Source organism: Antechinus flavipes, chromosome 2 (assembly GCF_016432865.1).
Source record: "Antechinus flavipes isolate AdamAnt ecotype Samford, QLD, Australia chromosome 2, AdamAnt_v2, whole genome shotgun sequence".
NCBI lineage: Eukaryota > Metazoa > Chordata > Mammalia > Dasyuromorphia > Dasyuridae > Antechinus > Antechinus flavipes.
In genome coordinates this window covers 509,407,613-509,432,032 of record NC_067399.1, presented here as the reverse complement: position 1 = coordinate 509,432,032, position 24,420 = coordinate 509,407,613, and the positions used below count along the sequence as shown (strand labels likewise).

The following is a 24,420-nucleotide window of genomic DNA, read 5'->3' as shown; positions in this document are numbered from 1 at the left end:
CAATCTTCTCAAAGCCCTCCCAAACAAGAAGCCACCCTGGGGTATTCCTTCGGTTGTGCTGGTCAGTTCTGTGACTGCTTCCATCTTCCTCCCACCCTCCTGCTCTGACCAGAACTGTCCAACTGTTGTAGGAAGGAGTAAAGCTCAGTTCCTGTTTGATTCCCTCCCAGACACAGCTGAGTAATAGCTGATCAGCCAGTTATTCTCCACATGAGCATTTCTCTTTTTGATCCCCTCACTCTGTGTGTGTGTGTGTGTGTGTGTGTGTGTGTGTGTGTGTATGTGGAGGTGGGGAATGTGAATGGTTCCCCTTTTAAGAAATCAGTAAGTCACGCATGGACAGATATGTGAAATGGAAGAAATTGGTTCACAGGCCTTTGTTACTTCCCACTGCTACCCACGCCCAGTTGCTGTCAGGATGGAAAAAGTGTGTCAAAAAATCATACTAAAAGGGAAAGTGACTGATAGTCATGACTTAACAACTTCTTGGGGGAATCAGTTACATTTGAACCAGGCTTTTAACCCAAAGAAGTGACTCTAATGGTATCATTTTAGGCATCAGTGACAGGCTGGTGGGGGGGATGAGAGGAATGGATGGTTTAGGAAGAGTCCTAAGTCCTCTCAGTTCATACCATGTCATCAGGTTTACTTACACATAAGTCTAAGTCTGACTCTCCCAGAATCTCCCATATAGGATGACCACAGGAAGTGAAAGATCTTAGGCAGAGATAAGTTAGTCATTAAGGAAAATGAATTCCAGGGAGATTGTTACTTGCCCCCAAACAGGTAGTAGCTATCAGAGTGAGATTTAAACACCCAGGTCCTCTGATTATAGAGTTAGTGCATTTTCCACTGAACAACATTGCTGGGGAGCTGAAGTGTAGAGATGGGCTCACTTTTGCCGGAAAGCTGTGCTGCATCCTCCAGGTCCCTGGGAAGAGTTAACTTTGAGAAAGAGACAAACACCTTGTTTAGACTTCAATACTGGTCCTCACCCACAACCTCAAATTGGATTGCAATCATTTCTATCTTTTAGATTCTCTCTTCAGGCCTCCCACCAAATGTACTGATACATAAGACACTTTCTGCTACCCCAAAAAGTGATGTAACAAAACCCCAGGAATGTGAAAGAGGTGTGCTAAGAGGGAAGCAAGGGCCTACAGCCCTTTCACTTTTTTTTTTAATCCCATGTCCAAAAGACCTTTATGGATGATCCTAAACTCCCTTCCTCCTCTCCCACCTCCCCTCACCCTTAGCAACTAATGCACAATCATATCAGGGAGTTTTTTTGTTTTGTTTTATTTTGTTTTTTGTGCCTGTGACCAAATTATAGATTCTCTGAGCTACAAATCCAACAGCTTTTTCCTTACATTTCTACCAGCCTGGCCCTAGCCTTCAGACTATTCACTGGCATAGTACTTTCTGCTTTAAAAAGTACTTTCTCACATGATCTTCCTCCATTCCCGCAACATCCCAGGAAGCAAAGAGTTCTGGGTTCTAATTCTGATTTTGATATTTATACTGGTTTCTTATAAAGACCCTTAAACCTTTGTTAAATTGAACTAAATTCCAAACTGGATAATGAAAAAGCTATTTCACCTCTAATCAATTTTCTCATTTGCAAAATGAGAATAATAATTCTACTACCCACTTTACAGGTGAGGCTTTGCAAAATCTTAAAGTGTTATGGAAATGTATTGTTGCTTTTGAAGAACGAAAGTTTCAAATTGGAGTGAGTCAAGGTTTTATAGCTGTTAGGGGCAGAGTTGGGACCAGAATTTTGGTGGTCTTTGCTTTTGATATGACTGCCAGTAAATAGATGGACACTAGAAAAATCTATCATTAAATCTCTTTAGAGCCTGATCCTAGCAATGAGGATGGAGAAAGGTGGCTCCCAATTAGCTGCTAGTCTAAACAAAGCTGTGGGTCTGATGAGGAAGGAAAGGGTAATATAAAGAATTAAACTAAAAATGTCACTTACCTCCTGAGAATTCCTGGGCGAGCTGTCATCTAAGTCTGAACTCTGGGTCACAAGAAAAGAGAGAAAACTTGTCAGGCCTTTATCCTTCCTTAATAGGTTAACCTGAGAACTAAGAACTTGGCTTTTCGAAAATATTTTGATAATTGTATTTCAATAGAATAGGCTTCTTAGGTAATCCTATGTATTTAACAATTTAAAAAGTTTTTCATTTAAAAATTTATTGCCTTATCTCCCACAATTCATGATCAAATATTGTCCACTCAATTTACCTCCACCCCCTCAACACACATACACATATCCCTCCTCCTATCCTTATTCATGACATGCTCCCTGATTTTTCTAACTACCTTGACAACATGTTTCTTCTTCTGTTGTATCTTCCCCTCTGTACCTATTTTGTACATATATCTGTATGTATTTTCTTCCTCATTAGCATGTAAGTTCCCTGAAGGTAAGGACTGTTTTTGCTTTTCTTATATCCCCCAGAATTTAGGCTTGGCACATAATAAATGCCTTTTGGTTTACTGATTGTCTATAATTGCCAGCATAGGACAAATTCAACCTCCTGTTGCCAACCTAATCTCCCTCCTAGGATGTAAAAAACTTCTGATGTAAAGAAGAGTAACCCTTCCTTGGACTTCAAGCCTATCCTTTGAGGGAAGAGGAATGACTTTTTCCTCTCAATGGTGAACATTCTCACAGATGCCCTTCATATACTAGTGACTGGACTCATATGAATTATCAGCCAAACTCCATTCCAAAGTATCCAACACCCAATTCCTCATTCTCATCCCCCTCAACATTCCTACCTCAAAGTTTTAACTTATCCAGCCCTACCATTGTGGCCCCTGGAATGTCCCTTCCATAGGCAATAAATTTCCCTTAATCTTAAATCTCTTCCACTCTTTCCATCTAGCAGCTCTTACTGAGACTCGGCTTGCCCATTATGACATAGTCTCTCCAGTCACTCTTTCCATTACTCTTTTTCCTAGGCTCACTGATCAAAGAAGGGGAAGTTGGAATACTCCTTGCTCCCCACTGTCAATTTCAAGTTCTCCCTCCTTCTCCATTCACTCAGAAATCTATTCTTTTGAGATTCATGGTATTCTTCCCTACCAGTCAATCAAAATTTTGGTAGTTTATTACTATAGACTCGTAGGTCACTCTCCTTCCTTCTTCAGTGAGTTCAGTGCATGATATGGTTTACAACTTTTCTCTCCTTCCCAACTCTTGCCTTCATATTAGGAGATTTCAATATACATATTGATTCTCCCTCAAATACTCTTAATTATTCATTTCCTCAATCTATTCACTTCCCATGAGCTTCTCCTCTACCTCTCTCAGCCATAAACCAAGATGGTCATACCAGCAATGTTCAGGAATTGTGAAATCCTTTTATCTGACCATAATTTATTGTCTTTTTACCTCTTCCTCTGCCTTACACAGCCTTGCTCTTCTTCCTCATTATAACTTCCATTCCCTTGACCCCTTCATTCTCTCCCATGCCATCTCCCCTCATTGACCACCCTCTTCTCCCTCTTTTGACATTCTGGTGAACCAATTCAATTCTACACTATCCTCTTGAATCCTATGCCCCCTTTTCATATTGCCAATCATGCCCATAAAGGCCTCAGGTTTGGATCACTCTCATCATTTGTCACTTTTATATCTACAAATGTAGGATCCACTATAAATTATACAACTTCAACTGGGCTCTCTTTGCTATTAGTCAAACCTATTTATACTTCCATTTTCACTCAGCATCTCACTCTCCACATTCTTCCAAACTCTTTCATGCTTTCTCAAACCTCTTGTGGTTTCCCCTTCCCTCACTTAGTTGGGAACCTTATCTCATATTTTACAGAAAAAAACCAAGGGCATTTGTTATGAGCTCCCTCTCTCCCCCTCTTTTCCTTCTATAAAATGTCTTCTGTATTTTTCTCCTTTACTCATTTCTCACAAGATAAAGTGACTTTACTCTTCACCAAGGCTAACTTCTTTATTTGCTCAAGTGATCCAATGGCATCCTATCTCTTACAACACATTGTCCCCTTTGTTATATTCATTCTTTCGCTTATTTTCAATATTTCCCGGTCTACTGACTTATTTCCTACAGTCTACAAACATGCCTGTGTCTCCCTTGATCCCCAAAAATGATCTCACTTGATCATTCCATCTCTTAACTATAATCCTATTTTTTTTTCCTGCTCTTTGTAGTTAAATTCCTCAAAATGCCTTCTATTGTAAGGCCTCCACTTCTCTCCTCTCACTCTCCTCTTAATCTCTTACAATCTGGTTTCTGACATCATTCCACCCAGAGTTCTCTCCAAAATTACTAATGAAAAAAAAATTGTATCTTACCCCCCAGGATATTTCCTACTTAGATGACAATCTAATTACCTTAAAGCACATCTGACCTTGTCCTTTCATCTATTTAAAAAAACTTCCTATTACCTCCAGGAAAAAATAAAAAGTTACTAATTATTTCTTAATTGCTTGTTCCTCCACCTCCTTTACCCCTTTTCAGCCTTTGACATGGTTGACCACACTCTTCTCCTTGATATTCTTCCCTCTCCAGATTTCAGCATACCACTCTATCCTGGTTCTCCTCCTAATTATCTGAACCACATCTTCTCTCTTTTTCTGGACTCCCATCCCAGCTTATCAAGTCTAAATGTAGTTGCCTCTCAGGGTTTTATATTGAGCTTTTTTCTCTTTTTCCTCTATTCTACCTCATTTGGATTTCATCAGTTCTATGGATTTCATTACCATTTCTATGCTGATGATTCTCACATCTATCTATCTTGCTAAACGTCTCTTACCTTTCAGACATCTCAAACTAGATGTCTAATTGAGAGCTTAAACTCAACTTCTCCAAAATAGAATTCAATATCTTTCCGTGAAACCTACCCCTTTCCATTAGTCTAACTTCTCTTTTACTGTAGAGAATATCACCATCCAGTCTTTCAGGCTCTCAATCCAGGACACGATCCTGGATTCCTCACTATCCTCATCTCCCATATCTAAGACCTTTGCAGCATCTCTTGTATGTGCTCCCATTTCTTCTCTGACATTGCCATAGTGCAGGCCCTCATCCCTTTTTACCTGGATGATCTGCCTGCCTCAAATCTGTTCCTACTCCAATTGTCCACCATTGATCTTCCTAAATGAAGAGTCTGAATGTCTGTCTCTCTCTCTGTCTCATACACACACACACACACACACACACACACACACACAGCTTCTCCCCACCCCCAACAATAAACCTCAGTGGTTCTCTGTTGCTTCCAAAATCAAATATAAAATGCTCTGTTTGACATTCAATGCTCTTCATAACCCAGTCCCTTCCTATTCCCAGTAAGTCCTCTTTGATTCAATGACACTGGCCTCCTGGCTGTTCTAGGAACAAGACATTCCATCTTTCAACTCCAAGTATTTTCTCTGGCGACTCCCATGTCTGGAATTCTCTCTCTCTCTCTCTCTCTCTCTCTCTCTCTCTCTCTCTCTCTGCTCTGACTACTGATCTTCCTGGCTTTAAGTCTCAACTAAAATTCTATATTTTACAGGAACATAACTATAACCTCTCTTATTTCCAGTACCTTTCCTCTGTTAAATGTTTCCTACTTATCCTGTGTATAGTTTGAGATATATATATATGTATTTGTTTGCAAGCTGTTTTTCTCATTAGTTGTATATATATATATATTTGTTTGCAAGCTGTTTTTCGAATTAGATTGTAAACTCCTTGAGGGCAGGGACTATCTTTTGCCATCTTTTGCACCCTCAGTGCTTAGCATAATGCCAGATTGATAGAATATCCCTTATATCCCTTTCCCTCCTTTCTATTTACCAATTTCTAATTCTTTTGATCCTTTAAAGCTCCTGCTTAATTTAGCATTTAATTATACACTACTTCCTATTGTTGTTCCTATTTTGTTTACACATTTACTGAGAGTCAGTTCTGTCTGAGGACCCTATGCTAAAAGTTGTTTCTCTTGTGGGTCATTCTAATCTTCCCTGCTCTACTATAAGCTTCTTCCTCTAGTTTTCCCTTCTCACTCATCTTCCCTTCAATGACTAACACTATAAGTTGGGCTCCTGAAAGGCCTGGCATGGTTGAGTGAATCATTCATTAAACTTTTGATAAAATACTTATTATAGTACTTAAACTTTGATAACGTACTTATTCCTCCAAGCTAGTGATATAAAGAAAGGCAAAAGAACATAAAAAGTCCCTAGCCCATTTATTTTATACACTAATGGGAAAGAAACCTGTAAATAAGTAAGTTTGTATAAGAGAAAGATTAGAAAGACCTTAATCTTAAAGGAGAAGGCACATATAGCTGGGGGGAAGAAGACTGAAGAGAGAGAAGGCTCCTAATAGTAAATATTTTAATTGACTCTTGAAGGAAGCCAAGTGTAGAGAATTCCCAGAAAGCTAGACACTTTGGTAACTGGGATGTTCCCCTTCTTCTAAGATAAATCAAGGGTGCATTTAAGCTTGAAATCATGAGAAAACATAAGGTCCTGGCCTATTTTACTGGGGCATTGTAAACTTTACACAAAATTGAGTCTCTAGCAAATAACAATATGTTCCAGGGAATCAGATCATAGAAAACAGGAACCAGGGTTGGTCACAGAACAATGCTTCATATGATGATCTATGGTTTTAAGGTATATAAGCAGTATGAATTCTCTCAATAAATGTCTCTGTTGAACTCTCAGCAACCTTGTCTCCTTCTCTTCAGCCACCATTAGCTCATTTGTGTTGTGCTGGTCACAACAGCCAAGGATGTCGAGAGGTGAAGAGGAAAAGCTTTCTAAGCAGAGGAGAGAGCCATTGCAAAAGCAGGGAAGTATGAGAACGTCATGTGAGAGGAACAGCAAGTAGGCTGACATTCCTGTGGGTTTGTAGAGAGTATGGATGGGAGAAAAGTATGAAAAGACTAGAAAGATAGGATGCGATCAGGTAATCAAGAGCCTTAAATCCAAAGAGAAGACTTTATATTTGACTCTGGAAGTAACAGGGTTCTGCTGGAGTTTATTGAGGTTTAGGAAGATTACTTTGGCAGCTATGTGGTGAATGAATTGAAGTGGGAAAATTGGAGGCAGAGAGCAAAATTAGAAGATTTTTATAATAGATCAGTCGAGAGGTGTGAGGGCCTGAACTATCTTTGTGCTAAAAAGTCTTAGAACATCAACTGTAGAATGACCAACCTCCACTTTATAGATGGGGAAATTGAGGTCCTCAGAGAGGCACTGGCTTGCCAAGGTCATAGGTGAATTAGTAGCAGAGTCAGAATTAGAACTCACATCCCTGACTCTCAAAGAAATGCCTTCTGTCATAACTGATAAAAATGATGAACCACAGAGGTGAGAGAATCCTAAGGTTGAGGGTAATGAAGTAACTAAACCCACTCCCCAGCCTTTGGGAAAAACCATCACTACATCCACCAGGGCTAGAGGGAGGACAGTCTAAAAGGTTCTGGGAGCCCCGACTCTAACCCTTCCCCAGTAAAAACGTACCAGAATGGGTGTCTCTGACTGTAACCGCTTTAGCTTGCTCTCCATGGATAGCACCTGCCCCTCTTTCTTAAACAGCTGTAACTGCAGCTCGTCATACTTCTCACCCAGCTCCCGGATCTGCTTCCGGAGCTCATCCTTCTCCTTCAGACTATTTGAATACTGCAGGTGGAATTCCTCCCTAGTCATGATGGCCTGGAGGGGAAAGGCAACACAAACAGAAGCTGGGGTGCAACCCCTTCCGGAAAAGATGGCCCAGAATATAGTCCTTAATCCCCCAGGAGGTATGGCGGCTGCCCAAATATACACGGAACTCTGGTGCCCGGGAAATACTGTGGGACGCAATCAGAGAGATCGGCAGCCTCCCCCTGGGACGGCATAGAGCCCAAATTTTGTTCTTATTTCAGTTGTGACTGGCTCTTTCTGAACCTATTCAGGATTTTCTTGGCAAAGACACTGGAGTGGTTCAACATTTCCTTCTCCAACTTATTTTACAGATGAGGAAACTGAGGTAAACAGAGCTAAGTGACTAGCCCACTCAGCTAGTAAGTGTCTGAGGCTGGATTTGAAGTGATGAAGATACATTTTCCTGATGTTCTATCCACTGCACTATCTAGCTGCCCTGTGGGCAAGGGTCTGTTATCTGGGAGGCAGTGCAGAAAGAGCACTAGCTCAAAGTCCAAGGATTTCTAGCACTTGTAGCTGTATGACACTGGGCATATGACAACCTTCCTTATCCTCAGTTTCTCCATATATAAAATGAGGGAGTTAACTTAGATGTCCTCTGTCTATTGGATGATTCCAATAGATCTATTATGAAAATATCTTTTCTTCTTAAACAGACATAGGATACTAAAGCTGGAAGAAAGGCCAATAATTTCAGCCCCTTCATCATACACTTGGGAAACCAGACCAGAAGGGGAAATGGTTGTCCTTAGACTGCAAAGACTAAGGGTGTCTCTCTTTTACTACACAAGTCTCCCAGGGGTTGAAGGCCTCTGCAGCTTGGGGAGGGGGAGGACCAGCCTGGCATTGCCTCCATTCTGCCTGGGAGAACCCCGCTACAATGCCAGAAAGGGGGGTGTTCTTGCAAAGGAGACCAGGAGCCTGACTTCTCACTCAGAAGTTTGCCTAACCCTCCCCCCCCCCTTCCCTCCCGGCATTTCTCTGATGACATTGCCTGACTGGGAACACCAACTTCGTTTCTTCTGCCAGAACGTTCAGAGGATGGCTGCCGTGGGACAGGCCGGGGGCCTCCCCGCACCTACCTGGTCCCTTTCTATAGCTACTTCCTCCATCTGCTGCAGAATGGCTTCGATGCGCTCTTTGTACATTTTGGAATCCTTGCGCAGGGCCATGCCCTGCAGCTCAAACATCTCCTTCTCTTCTATACTCTGAGGAGAAAAGGGGCAAGCAAGGATCATCTAAACCAAGCTGTTCCCTCCCCCTCAGCCCTGCTCCCACCCCAGCAACTCAGTAAGAAGCATCATTCCTAGAAGTAGCGTGACAGATCAGATTAAGGAAGGGAAAACAGGAAGTAAAAGCAAGAAAAGCAGGGGATGGCTGGGAGCAGTGGGTGAAAACAAAACTAAAAGTGAGCTTGGCGTGTAAAAAGAGGACCTTTGTACACAGTTGGAGGAGGCAGCCCATCACCTACTTTTTGTTGATTTGAGGCATCTCAGGAAAGCCCTATACCCACAAGGATCTCCCCTCTAAGCTCTCTCAGTCCTGAAGCCCTTGGGGCCTACCCGAGAAGGGCCTATGTGGTGGGGACTCAGGGGGCACTGGGCCTGGCCAGAGAGCTGCCCTCTGAGAAGTCCAGGGCTGTGTCCATAATCACCCCAGCCGAGCTCTGGCCTGGCCAGGTCCAGGACAAGTGGCCAAGCTATAGAAGTGACCCTGCTCTGAGGAGGGGGTGGCCTTCGCCAAGGCCTCACCAGCCCACCTTGTTCCGGAGTGCCTCGGCTTGCCGTAGCTCCTTTCGCAGGTGGAAAATGGTGTTTTCCTTTTCCTGGTGATCCCTCAGAGCCTGCCTCCAGTCTTCCTCCAGAATCTGGATATAAGCATTATTCTTGTCCCGCCTTCCTTCCTGGCGGCCAGCAGGGAGATACCACAGCTTAATAATCATAATTTGCATTTCAACAAACCTTTTGAAGTAAATAGCATAAATAATATATTCCCCATTTTATAGATGAGAAAACTGAGGCAGAGAGAAGGCCAATTGGCTTGTTTGTAATCATATAGAAAGTGATCACTAGGTCATAAGAATCACAGAGCTTGGATCTAGAGGCAGAAGGGATGCTGGATCCCACCCCTTCATTTTACAGAGAAGGAAGCTCTGGGGATCAAATACTTTTCTAAGATCAGTAAGTGGCAGAGGCAGGAATTGAACCCAGATCCTTGGACTCTCCTTGCAGCACTCTTGCTGCTCAATCCCTTGTGCCCACCTATCCCAGCACAGGTGATCCCACACTCCTGATTCTTGTTTTCCGAATCTCTGCTATTCCAGCAGGGCCTTCCTGCTTCCCTCAGAGGACAATGAGAAATATGTCCTGGAAGGGCAGGAGTCCTGCCCCACGGGAGGGACCAGAAACAAAGCAAAGAGAGTGCCCAGCCAGGGAGCGACATGGCCTGGGCAGCAAGGTTCCTCACTCCCAACAGGTCACCCTTTGTCGGGCTCTCCCATCGTGTCTCTAGAGCCAGAATGCTCTTTTCCTCCTTTGCAGCTTCCTAAAGTGTGGAGTCTTCTCCCATTCGACTGTAAGCTCTTTGAAAGCAGGAAATTTTTTTTTTTAGTATCACCCAACTAGGTGGTACATAAGATAGAGCTTGGCCTGGAGTCACCTTCCTAGGACTAAAGAGTGTGCATGCATGGGAGCTAGATTGTATATGTTCATTTGTGTGTATGTGTGTATACTAGTATATTCACATTATGTAGATATACATATTTTTTCTTTTCTAGCACTGACTTTTAATTACTAGTTATTATTTAGAATCAATTATACAGTCTGTGCTTCCAAAAGGAAACAGAAAATTTAAAGAAAAGTATTATTTAATTATCTTTCTGGGCAATTAAAGGTAATTTAAAAATTATTCTGTTTATAATCACTACAATGATAATATCCAAATTAAATCACCCATGGCTAGCAATAACTTGGAGCACAGCAGGAAATTGGATATTTGAATTTAGTTGAGTACTAGTGTTCTTCAATTCTTACAAATTCCTCATACCAAGTTATGAAGTTGGGGAACTGTTCTGGGTTCTGATAGCAAATTATTGCATATTGTGACTAAAGCTTATGAATTCCTGTTTTTCAAGAAAAGATAATGATAAACATCGGAGGGGATGTGGGAAAACTGGGACACTCAGCATTGTTGGTAGAATTGTAAAATGATTCAGTCATTCAGAGAACAATTTGGAACTATGTCCAAAGGGCTATAAATCTATATAAAACCATTTGGTTAAGCAATGTCACTACTGGATTTGTATCCCAAAGAAATCATAAAAGAGGGGAAAGGATCCACATGTGCAAAATAATAGCTCTTTTTGAAAAGAATTGGAAAATGAGTAGATGCTCATCAATTGGAAAATGGCTGAATAAGTTATGGTATATGAAAGTGATGGAATATTATTATTCTATAGGAAATGATAAACAGGTTGATTTTAGAAAGTCTGGAAAGATTTACATGAACTGATACTGAGCAAAACAAACATAACCAGGAAAACAATGTACACAGCAGCCGCAAGATCAACTGTGATAGACTTGGTTCTCAGTAATTCGGTGATTCAGGGCATTTCCAATAAACTTTGGATGGAAAACTCTATCCACACTCAGAGAAAGACTGAATGTAAATCAATACATGCTATATTCACTTTTTCTTTCTTTTTCTTCTGTTTTTTTTCCCCTTATGATTTTTCTCTTTTGTTCTGATTTTTCTCTCCCAACATGATTCATAAGGAAATATGTAAAAAAAAAATGTATATGTGCAACCAAAAAAGTTGTTTTTTATGTCACTGGGGAAAATAAACTTAAAAAAAAATTCCTGTCTTTGAGAAGCACATGTTAATTTTATAAATAGTACCAAATATACTGCATAACTAAAACTTGATCTTTGAATGTATGTAAAACATTCTGATCCACAGACCATGTCCAAAAAAATATATCTCAATCTGTGATGTAAATCTATCACTTCTTTATCAGAATATGAGCAGCATATTTTCACTATGAGTCTTCTGGAATTAGGTTTAGAATATGTCTTTGTAAAACAAAATTGTTTATCTTTGCAATATTGTTATTCTTATATAAATATAAATGGTTCCAATTCTGCTTACTTTACGTTGCATCAGTTCATACAAGTCTTTCATCCATTTCATCCATCTATCCCCTTCACAATTTCTTATAGTATAGTAACATTCCATCATATTCACATATCAAAACTTGTCCAGCTAACCTTCATTTGATTGATTGGCACCCCCTTACTTTCCAATTATTTGTCACCATAAAAAGAGCTTTTATAAATATTTTGTACATAAACATTCCTTCTGCCTTGAAGATTGTTTCCCAATCCCCAAGACATCCTCCCAATTCTTCTCAGAAGAATCCCCATGCAGCCAGATGGCTCCTACCCTCATGGAGCTCTCCAGTTCTTGGATCTTTGCTTGAAGAAGATCTTTCTCCTGCTGGATCTCCCACATGACCTCCTGACTTGGCCTCTGCTCCATGGCATGCCTGAGCTTCATTGTGTGTTTCCTCTCTACCTTGCAGTCGTCCTCAGCCTTCATCAGGTTGTGCCTTAGTCGGTCTATCTGCAAGAGGATCATTTAATTTAACATGTATTGGTCATCCTGCCATCTAGAGGAGGGGGTGGGGGGAAGAAGGGGAAAAATTGGAACAAAAGGTTTGGCTGTTGTCAATGCTGTAAAATTACCCATGCATATAACTTGTAAATAAAAAGCTATTAAAAAAAAAAAAGAGGATCATTTACCCCCGTCAGTCTTCCCCTACTCTCCAGGACACTCCCGTTCTTGCTGGTTTTGCCTTTGATCCCTGAGAGGTCAAAGGGCAAAAACCCCTCACTCACCTTGCAAACGGTTTTATTTGTTCCCACCTTAGATTTTACCCAGAAATAATTGTCATGGTGTTTTCTGGAAGACTGCTTGATGCCAGCATATGAATGGCACAGCTGGAATGAAAGTCACCCACTGGCTAGAGATCTGCTCTACTTTCAAGGTGTCAGAGAGAGTCAAAACCCTGTTGTAGACCACTCTAACAATTAGGGGAAATGGGAGGTCAAGAAAGAACATTAAACCACACATTAAATCAAGAAAGACTCAGTATAGACACCAACAAATTAACCTAGATTCAGAAGCAGAGAAAAGAAAGAAATCCAGAGAGAACCAGATCTAGAGATGGACCCCCAAACTGAGGGGCAGAAACATCCTCCCCCCAAGAGTTGGGCAAACAGAAGCGGAAGGACACAGAGCTAGAGCCAGGGAGACCTCGAGATGGGAGAGCCAGAAGATGCACCTCGAGCTGAAGGTCCCGGTTCCTCATGAGCGCCATGTTTTTTTCCTCACTCTGTCTGGCGTAGAGCATGGCCAGGTCGTAGTTCTCATCTTTGCACCTCTTGAGCTCTCGGCTGAAGCTCTCACACTCATCCTTCATTTTCTGCACCCGCTCCTGGTGCTTGCGCAGCATGCTGTCCTTCACCCGCACTTCTTTGATGAAGTCATCCTTGGCGCTCAGCATCATGTTCAGGTCCTGCACCTTCTTCTGCAGCTTCATGACTTCGTTCATAAGCAGCTGGGTCAGGCCGGACTCCCCAGAGGCATCTGGTCAGCCACAGGGATTGTCAAGCACTCAGAGATGTCCCTCCTAGCCCGTGTCCATCTTCCCACTGCACTCCAGCCCTCCTTTTTTCTGCCAACAGAGACTCGCACATGTACCCATTGTTCATTGTTATATGCAGTTATGTATTTTGAAGATAAAAAGTTATTTATTTAAAAAAAGAAACAAGGGCAGCTCAGTGGCACAGTGGACAGAGCACCAGCCCTGAAGTCAGGAGGATCTGGGTTCAAATCTGGTCTCAGACACATAACACCTCCTGGCTGTGTGACCCTGGGCAAGTCACTTAACCCCAATTGTCTCAGCAAAAAAAATAAATAAAATAAAAAAGAAACAAAAAATTATATGTAGTGAATAACATTTCCTGCTTCAGAGAAAAGAAGGGCATAACAAACACCCTCCTCAGGAGGTCAAATGGTTCAAAAATCAAGGCCATTTTGGCTCCTCCTTCATGGAAAAATCACAAATACAACAGCTTCCAGATTCTCCTAGGAGATCCATCAGGAAGAAGTGGATCTCATGCAGATTGGTAACAAAATATTTTCAACAGTTATTCTGCCCATTTCAGAGATGGAAAAACCAAAATCTTTATGATTTGATTTAGCAAGTATATGTCATTAGCAATCTTCCAAGAGGCTCAGAATACTGAAAGTGCAGTATTAGTTTAATGATCAGAACCAGTGTCCAAATCTGAGGTCTGACAGTGATTAGCTATGTAAATATGGCATCCCAACTTCTTTGAACTACAATTTCTTTATCTGTAAAATGGGAATATTATTATTTAGAGGTCTATCTACCTTACATTGTTGTAAGAAAAGTACTTTAACAGAAAACATGGAAATATTTTTGTATGACTTCATATGTATAATGGGTATCATATTGCTCAATGGGGAAAGAAGGGACTGACGGGAAGAAGAGAATTTGAAATTTAAAAAATTTTAAATGAATTTTTTTTAAAGAAAGGTACTTTATAAATCTTAAAGAACTCTAGAAATGGGAGCTATTAATATTGACTATTAAAAAAAGGACTCAAGATTCTTATGTGAGGCGCAATTCATCTTCCTAATGCCTCTCCCCAAAACAACGTCTAAGATACTTAAATACATTTTACAGATGAGAAAAATCAAGCAAGAAAGGATTGGATAATATGGCACAAGTTTGCAAATCTGATCAACTTTTTAAAGGACTGCCAAAAAGGGCCCACTCCACCCAACCCCATCATGTAAATATCTTAAAGAATAATATGACTTTTTAGAATACTCTTTGGATTTTTCATGTCTTCAGACTTTAATTAGCATGCACAAATATCACCTGAAAGTGCCAATCATGTATTCTTGTGTAGAACTTCAACATTTTAGAATGTTTTTATCTCCATTGACTCATATGATGTTGACAATACTGCTGGGGGGTAGACCAGGATCGTAATCTCTGTTTTACAAAGTGGGAAATTGAATCCCTGAGTGTTTAGATTATTTGTCCAAGCTCAGAGAAAGTCACCAGCAGAGATGAAACTGAAACTCAAGAGACTTCTGACTAATTTTAAAACACCACTCTTTCTATCACCCTAAGGAAAGCCAGCTTCCCTTACTGTCTGAACCAGTCTTACCTATTATCATGGAGAAGACCCTGGTGGGCTCTTTCCCAGTGACCTTCTTATATAGCTGCGGGTAGTAAAGTTCTAGACTCTCCAGGAAGGCCACATACCCTTTGTGACCAGTTCTTTGGAGGATGTCCAAAAGAACACCTAAAAAACAGAGAAAATCAAAAGCAGAATCAGAGACAATTTTCCTAAAACACGTTCCCCTTGGACAGGACTGAGCTATGTTCTGAGATGCTTGGTTTGGACTAGAAACTGTCCAAGCTTTGACATTTGACATCCACAGTATATCACATAACTTCTCGGAATGCTTCATGACTACCCACTGACGAATGCGTATTAAATTTTCAGAGGAAGCTGCTGCTTGGTGCAGCTGATCTGTGTCAATAATCACAAGATGGAAGGGGTTGGGTAGGGACAATGAGAGACAGAGGGAGATACTGACCTACTTTCCTTTTTCGAATGACCAGATTGGGATCATTGAGAACCTGCTCCTCATCATCTAGGTTAATGACCTTACATTGTCGAAGATAGGGTGTGATCCTAGAAGGGTCGATGATGGAGATAAGCTTCACCCGAAAGCTCTCAATCATGTTCCAGCACTCCTCATCATTTTCATAGTCAGACATGGTGGGGTAGATGGTTTTCTAGGAAACACCCACTGCCACTGAAGAGAGCCAAAGAGAAGTTGGACGAACCACCTGTGGACAGGTATAAAAAACTTAAAATCCTTTGCTGCTTTTATCAAACTGTCAATTCCTTGAAGTTCATAAAGGTATAAGGACTTAGAGTGATAAAGGACCATACAGAAAATCTAATTTTCTCCCATTTTGCATTCAAGGATAACTGAGACAGATTCTCCAAAGATACTTCAAGGATGCTGCTTATCACTAGAGCTGTAACTAAGAATTCTGGCTTCAGGGGCATATTCAGTTTGAAGGAGTGGGGTCTAAGATGTAATGGTTCCTGTGTATGTTCCACACCTGTCTAAGACAGAGATCATGGGAGGTGAGGAGATTGAGGACATAGAAAACCAAAATTGGGGGAGGAGCACAAAGGGAAGGATTCCCCTGAGCCAACTACTAAACCTTACTGAGAGGAGCTGAGCATGTGGTCCCTACATGGCAACAGAAGGGTTTGGACAGGATATAATGAACTTTAAAGAAAGAGAATAAAAGTAGTAAAGATGATTGTTCCAGGATAATCGCAGAGGAAGAGATGGAAAATAAAGGTGGAGAGCAAAGCTGAGGGTGTCTTTCCTTCTTGGTCTTCGGTTATCTGGGATAAGAAAGAAGGAGTATCTGGCCTTGAAAGCAGTACCAAGAGATGTGGTATCTTTGGGAAAGAGTTACTCCTAGTAGTGAGTAGCAGAAGGAAGTGTGAGAGAAAGTGAATGGGAGATTATTTACAATAAAGAACAATTTGGGACTTTGCCCAAAGGGCTATGTGCATAACCCAGCAGTGCCATTACTGGTCTGTAAGCCAAGGAAATCTAAAAGAAGGGGAAAGGACCCACATGTGCAGAAATGTTTGTAGCAGCCCTTTTTGTGGTAGCCAGGAATTGGAAAGGAATGCTCATCAATTGGGGAATGGTTGAACAAGTTGTGTGTTAATGAGCTAGAAATTGAAACAAGGTACAAAGTGGAATTGAGGAGACAGTGGTTAAATCTAATTTAGCATTGATTTAATCCTACAACAAATAATGGTTTCCTAGTGATATAATGATTGGTGTATACTCAGTGTGGAAGATACAAGCTAGGAACCTTAGCCAGGATTGACATTTGGAGAGAAGGCAAAGGACTGGCTGCAGGAGCTCAAGCTCTCGGAACCAAGGAGAGAGACAGGCCTCTAAGAAAGCTAACCGGGCCCCAGGAAAGGAGACAAGACTTTGAAGGAGACAATAAAGGACTTGGTATTTAACACCTGGCTGTACTTGTGGTGATTACTCTGAACTGAAACAAAGGCTGACTCTAGAGACTCCAAGAAAACCTCAACAGTTGTGGTATATAAAGGTAATGGAATATTATTGTTCTATTAAAAATAATGAACAAGCTGATTTTAGAAAGCCCTGGAAAGATTTACATGAACTGACACTGAAGGAAACCTGCAGAACTAGGAATACATTGTACACAATAATAGCAAGAATGTGTGATGATCACTCTGAAAGACTTGGTTCTTCTCAGAGGTTCAGCGATCCAAAACAATCCTTATAGACTTGGACAGAAAATAGCATCTGCATCCAGAAAGAACTAAGGAGACTGAATGTAAATCAACACACACTATGTTCATTTCTTTTTTTTTCTTTTAATTTTTCTTATGGTGTTTCCCTTTTGCTCTGATTCCCGCCTCCCCCCCCCCCAATATGATACATAAAGCAATGTGTATTGAAAATAAATTTTAAATAAATAAATAATCAAATTAGCAAAAAAAAACCCCAAACAAATAAAACAAAAAACAATAAAGGACAATTCCAGGGAGCACAATGAGAAGGGAGGGAAGAGAATGTCTAGGGACTGAGGGCTAGGGCTGACTGAATTTACCAAATGGGAGTGAATGGGCTTAAGCTTTCCTCTCTCTTCCCCCCCCCCCCCAATTCTAGCATCTGTGTAATAATGCAGGCCATCTGTGTAAAGGTCAGGCCACAACATATGGAAAATCCATCCAGTTGAGAATGTGGGGATTTTATAATTCTGCAAACCTGAGAATGAAAGTATCTGTACAGAGGTTATTCATAGGAACAAGTTAGCAAAGTGGAGTTTCACCATTGGAAGGAAGCCATTATCTTACATATTAGTATTTGAGGCAAAGGTTTGGTTGTCCATACTATTTTCCAGATCTGGGGATCAGATACAGAAATGCAAGAAGGGATGCTAAAGAACTTCTGAGGGCCTGCATTAGAAAGGTTGTCTGCATTTAAAATGGAAAACTTGTTTATTGATAGTGTATGCTAGATAGATAGATAATCACAAAGTGATATGATGAGTATGTCAGTCAGTAAACATTGCCAGTCACTTACAACATGTCAGGCACTGTGCAAAGCTCTCAAAATACAAAGAAGGGCAAAAAATAATGCTTGCTCTCAAAGAGCTCTGAGACTAATGCAAGAGACACTATGTACAAACAAGATACAGATAGGAAAAAGTAGAGATAATCAACAGAGAGAAAGTGCAAGCATTAAAAAGGATCCTGAAGGATGGTGTCCCGAAGGATAATCTAAGAAGGTGATAAAGTTGCCAGCTATCTACAGAGATTAGGAAAGGTACAGTGGAAAGTGGTGAATAAGTTTAGATTTTCCTGGACCCAGAGTGCAGCTGATACAGATATGACATTTTTGAAGTGCTCAATTTCAACAAGGGATATCAAAAGGAAGTTATTGCCCGTTTGAGCAGATTACTTGGAGGAACATCAGTGGTAGGGAAACTTGGGAGCTGACAGGCATTGACTTCTTGTTTCTGAAAGGGAATCAGAGTTAAAAGAACAATATCCTAATAATGATTGACAATTTGTCTGATAGACATGGACTTTCCCATCTGTATGACCTTAAGCATGACACTCTCTGGGCCTGTTTCTTCATCAACAAAATGGAAGTAATGATTGGACTACCTACAAATGTACTTGCAAACCTTAAAGTATTAAGTAAATGTGAAATATTATTACAACAATGCTATATAATGATGGCTGGGGCTGTTAACAAGACAGACAGGAAGACAGAGGAAAATGAGTCTGTGGGAAGGGATTGTGGCAACTAAGGGAAAAGGAAGAGATTTGTTGACCTTTTTGCCCTTAAAAATAAGGACCCTTTTTGCCCTTAAATATAATAGTGCAATAGCAATATGGAAATGGTTTTGAAAAACTGGCTGGAAGAAAAGTCCTTCAGCTATTAATATCATTTTACCCATAGATCCCAATTTGAGGCATATGTGCCCCAAAAAGTCAAAGGTAGAAACATCCTATATATTTTTTTGGTAAAAAAAAAAATCTAGTATAAAATAGTATTTGTACCATAAGAAACAAGTAATGTGAGGAAATTCGGAGATGAGAAGACTCCCTTTGAAGTGATACAGAATAAAATAAAACAATACCTACAATAAGGTAAACAAAAAGAACATTAAAACAAAGTTGAACACTTGTAATAACAAATACTTTTATACAGCCTGCTCTTGGCCCTATAGAAAAGATTAGGAAATAATTACCTCTACTTTTTTTTTTTTAAAAGATGTGGGAAGATATGGCACATAGGCTGGGAGATGTGGCCACTACATTGGCTAGTTTTGCTTAATTGTTTTTCTTTGCTACAATGAAATGTAGAAATGAAAATGCTCATTGAAATGGGGAGGGGTGGAGAAATATATCTAGAAATGAGTGGTTTAAAAACTTTAAGTATTAATACAATTTACTTTAGAAAAACAAGGTGTACTGTGCAAAAATGTTTGTGGCAGCTCTTTTTGTAGTAGCGAGAAACTGGAAACTGAGTGGATGCCCATCAGTTGGAGAATGACTGAATAAGTTATGACATATGAATGTTATAGAATATTGTTGTTCTGTAAGAAACGACCAGCAGGATGATTTCAGAAAGGCCTGGAATGACTTACATGAATTGATGCTGAGTGAAATGAGCAGAACCAGGAGATCATTATATCCTTCAACAACAATACTATATGATGATCAATTCTGATGGTCATGGCTCATTCCAACAATGAGGTGATTCAGGCCTGTGCCACTCGTTCAGTGATGAAGAGAGCCATCTACACCCAGAGAGAGACTGTGGGGACTGAGTGTGGAGTATAACATAGCATTCTCACTCTTTTTCATGCTGTTTTTGCATTTTGTTTCTTTGACAAAGAGAAGATCTAATTCAGTTTCAACTGATCACTGATGGACAGAAGCAGCTACACCCAAAGAAGGAATACTGGGAAATGAATGTAAACTGTTTGCATTTTTGTTTTTCTTCCCGGGTTATTTATACCTTCTGAATCCAATTCTCCCTGTGCAACAAGAGAACTGTTCGGTTCTGCAAGCATATATTGTATCTAGGATATACTGTGACATATTTAACATGTAGAGGACTGCTTGCCATCTGGGGGAGGGGGTGAAGGGAGAGAGGGGAAAAATCGGAACAGAAGTGAGTGCAAGGGATAATGTTGTAAAAAATTACCCTGGCATGGATTCTGTCAATAAAAAGTTATCATTTAAAAAAAAAAACTATGTCTTCATTCCTTTCTAGGCTGATTCTCCTAGATTTTCTCTAGCCTAGTACCTTCATCTCAGGGTAGAGATATCCTGATACTTAGTAGAATATAAGCTCGTTGAAGGCAGGGGCCTGTCTTTCTGCATCTATTTGTATTCTCAGTGTTTAGGACAGTGCCTGGCACATAGTAAATAAGTGCTAATTAAATGCTTGTTGACTTGATTAGGTTTTTGTTGTTATGGATACTCTAGTTTCTATGTGTGTGTGGAGAGGTTTAAGTATATATCCATTTTGTTTATTTCTTTTTTCTCTCTTTTGTTGATGTTTGGTGACATAAAAAGATTCCTTTGGCCACATCCTCCAAATTTTGGTATACTGTACTGTGACAAAATTATTTGTTATTTCTCTGACTTGTTCTTTGATCCCCATATTCAAGCTTAAGTTATTTAGACATAATTTAAGTTTGAATCCTTTCATGTAATTTTGTTTATTTGTTGATTATAATTTTGACTGTGGTGTGGTCAAGTCAAAAATGTTCTTAAGATTTTTTCTGCAATTATAGGTTTTAGGTCCTAGCACAAGGACTATGATTGTAAAAGTACCATGCACAGCAAAGAAATTTGTAAATTCCTTCCTATTGCTATTCACTAATAACCAAAGATTGATTATCATATGGTATCTAATTTTTCTAAAGTTCTTAACTCTTATCTTTTTTTTTTTTGTCAAATCTGTCTTTTAAAGAAATATGTTGAAGTTCCCAAAGTAACTTTTGCTGTCTACTTCTTCTTGTAATCCTATTAATCTTTGTTTTTAGATGCTAGGACTGTTATGCCAGTTTCCTTTAATTGTTCTGTCTCAGTTTCCCTGAATTGTTCTGCCTCAGTTCCCCTGGCTGAAACCACCCCTCCCCCTGACCATTAGGACTGATATAATTTAGGGCTGACTACTCTAGGGTCATAAACTGTAAATGTTTAATTTCAACTATGGGGGAGAGCTTCTATTTCAGACATCCTGGCTCCTGGTCTTCCCAACTAATCAGAATGTCCAGTGCTCTCTGCCTTCAACCTTTGTTCTCTCTTATGACTAAAGTCCTATAAAAAAACCTCTGGAATCTCATATTTGATACTGGATACTTTGAGATGCGAGTCTGATCCAGTCAATTAATTAAGCTCTCCAATAAATAAAATATTAAAAACTCTCCAATCTCTATCTTGCCTCAGTTTCTCCGGCATTACAGGACATTCAGTACACATTATGTTAAGTACTCATGTTTCATTATCTATAGTGATTTTAAGGATAAAGTATTTCTTTGAGGCACCTAAAGCATCATATTGGCTAGTATTTACATCATACTTTATGTACATATCTGCATGCATGTGTTTCCAACACTCACGTGTCCAGTTCAGACGAAAGAGTTTTACATGACGCCCACTTCCCTTGCCTTTTTTCTGTTTTTATACTCTTCTCAAAGTACTCCAATTAGAGGACATAAATAAGGAGATCACTAATGCTTCCCTTTGAATTGTCGGATACTTTCTGATATGGTGCCCTTTTTAGATCATTGCTGGGGTATATGTGGGAGAGTGGGGTTCCTCTGTGCCCTACTGGGCTCTCCTACCTGTCTAAGCACTTCTTAGTCTCCTTAACTGTACCATTTATCTGTGTCTTACCCCCTTCCAGGGGGAATCTGCTGAGATTTCCACCCCTTGTTCTTACTCCTAGTCAATTAGGCAGGCCAATGCCAAAATCCCTATTTTACGACTATCTTGAATATTCTTGAATAGAGATCTTGTCTACCCTAAGATTTTTCTTCTCTAAACTAAATATCCTCAGCATGTTGTATGCTGCAAGTAGAATGAGATACTACTAGCACCTACCACAATGCCTTACATATATATAGTAGGCCCTTATAAATGTTTGGTGGGTTGAATTCAGCTAATTCTTTCATGATATAGTCATTCTCTAACCCTGCTCTGAATCCTCTCCAATTTGCCAGGGGCCTTCTTAAAATGTAGAGTCTAGGGACTAAATGCAAAATCTCACTCAGTCTGAACAGGGAACAGGATAGTAGGACCATTTTGTCTCATGCTATTGTTTCTCTTTGACTTTATTTTTTAAAAATATATTTTTTTTAATTTTCCAGGATACATGCAAAGATAGTTTTCAACATTCACCATTGCAAAACCTTGTGCTACAGATTTTTTCTCCTTCCCTTCCCCCACTCCCTCACCTAGATAGCGAGTAATTCAATATATTTTAAACAGGTACATTCTTCTATACATATTTCCACAATTATGCTGCACACACACACACACACACACACACACATGCACACACACACACACATCAAATAAAAAAGAAAAAAATAAGAAAACAAAAAAAGCAAGCAAACAACAACAAAAAAGTAAAAACATTATGTTGTGATCCATGTTCAGTTTCTATAATCCTCTCTCTGGATGAGAATGGCTCTTTCCATCACAACTAGCCTGAATCAGCCCATCACTGAAAAGAGCCACATTATGGTTTCTCTTGGAATGCTGCTTTAGAGAATCCCCCTGGAGGGGAAGGGCTGATGAAAAATACGTTTTTAACGTAGGTACAGTGGAAGAATCTGGATATTTCTGTGCTTTGCCAGCCCAAAGAAGCCATGTAAGTGTAGCACTTGGGACTTAGCCTTCCATAATGGACCCCCAGAAAAGTACTCCCAAGTTCAAGGAACTACATGGTTCCATATTTATTCACAATCATGGCTTAGGCGTCTCTAGCAAAGGACAAGTAGTTATACATAAAGATGGCTAATGAAATAGAAGAAAAGAGGAAGAAGAGAAAGGAGGAGGAAGAGGAGATCCCCCCTCTGGAAATTTTGTGACTCAATCTCCTACACAAATACTATTAGTGGGAAATGTGGACATGCATAGGGAACACAAAAATGAGAGGACATAACTGTCTGGCCAGGACATCATATATTTGATTCTTTTCACTCGGCATTGTCATATATACCTTCCATTTTCTGTCTCTTGGTTTGCCAGTTCTTATTTATCTATTCTTATCTTTTATTCCTCATCCAGGTCTTTAGGGAAAGGAATTAGAAGAAGCCTAATCTAATTTTCTAACCCAGAGCTGGGGAAATGTGATTAGACTAACCAAAATGCAGGGATAGAGAGAAGAGCAGTTGGGGGAAAGTTTCCCCAGAGGGCAATGGAATATCCTGAGGACTTCAGAGACCATCTTGCCCCCTTGGCACTTTGGGAACAGGGGTGAGAAAAACAAAGGAAATTTTTTTAGTGAACAGTGATAGGGAGTACAGAATTTGAAGTCCGAAGATAGGAAGGACAGGAAGAAGAATGATGGTGATGGAATTTCAATAGCAAAGATTGTGTGTGTGTGTGACACACATGCAAGACTAACTAGTCTTGGGTCTTTGTGCCTTCCCAATGCTTCTCTAAGTTCTCTGGAATATAAGCTCTTCCTCTTCCCCTTTCCCCTATTCTGAGGTGGGTGTAAAAGATTGTAATGCAGGAAGTGGTAAAGAATTCTAGAGGATAAAACAAAATGCTAAAACGCTTAAACTAGGGATGGCAGGGTTCAGAGTAGATAGAAGAACTTGCTGGCAGTGTGAGGAGTTGGGAGACTCAAGGGGTCTCTTTCTTTAGAAAATTGTACAACTGCAGCACATTACTTCTATTTTTTTTAAAAAAATAACTTTTTATTGACAGAACACATGCCAGGGTAATTTTTTTACAACATTATCCCTTGCACTCGCTTCTGTTCTGATTTTTCCCCTCCCTCCCTCCACCCCTTCCCCCAGATGGCAAGCAGTCCTCTACATGTTGAATGGGTTACAGTATATCCTGGATACAATATACATGTGCAGAACTGAACAGTTTTCTTGTTGCACAGGGAGAATTGGATTCAGAAGGTATAAATAACCCGGGAAGAAAAACAAAAATGCAAGCAGTTTATATTCACTTCCCAGTGTTCTTTCTCTGGGTGTAGCTGCTTCTGTCCATCTTTGATCAATTAAAGCTCTCTTTATCGAAGAGGTCCACTTCCATCAGAATACATCCTCAAGCAGTATTGTTGTTGAGGTGTATAATGATCTCCTGGTTCTGCGCACATTATTTCTAGAGGGCCTTGCCCCTTGTAGTCACAAGGAATCAAATCAGCCTTGGAATGGTGGAAGAAGGCAGCCCTTGGTTTTGGGGTGAGGATTTGGATGCTGAGTTTTGACAGGAAGGGAGGAGGCTGGTAGCCTGACCCATATGGACTAGTTCTGCCTCGTGGG

The 24,420-nt window shown here is 40.2% G+C and overlaps 1 protein-coding gene across 1 annotated transcript in view; it reads right to left on the bottom strand.

Moving 5' to 3' along the window:
- Nucleotides 1–24,420, bottom strand: part of CARD9 (caspase recruitment domain family member 9) — a 34,757-nt gene that overhangs the window by 5,669 nt on the left and 4,668 nt on the right. Inside the window, exons 2-10 of the mRNA XM_051980330.1 lie at nt 15,393–15,648; nt 14,957–15,094; nt 13,033–13,337; nt 12,132–12,311; nt 9,450–9,593; nt 8,773–8,898; nt 7,508–7,699; nt 1,982–2,023; nt 897–945 (exon numbers count right to left, since the gene is read on the bottom strand). Coding sequence (XP_051836290.1) covers nt 897–945; nt 1,982–2,023; nt 7,508–7,699; nt 8,773–8,898; nt 9,450–9,593; nt 12,132–12,311; nt 13,033–13,337; nt 14,957–15,094; nt 15,393–15,576 — 1,360 coding nt within the window. The 5' untranslated portion in view covers nt 15,577–15,648. The remainder of the gene's footprint in view (nt 1–896; nt 946–1,981; nt 2,024–7,507; nt 7,700–8,772; nt 8,899–9,449; nt 9,594–12,131; nt 12,312–13,032; nt 13,338–14,956; nt 15,095–15,392; nt 15,649–24,420) is intronic.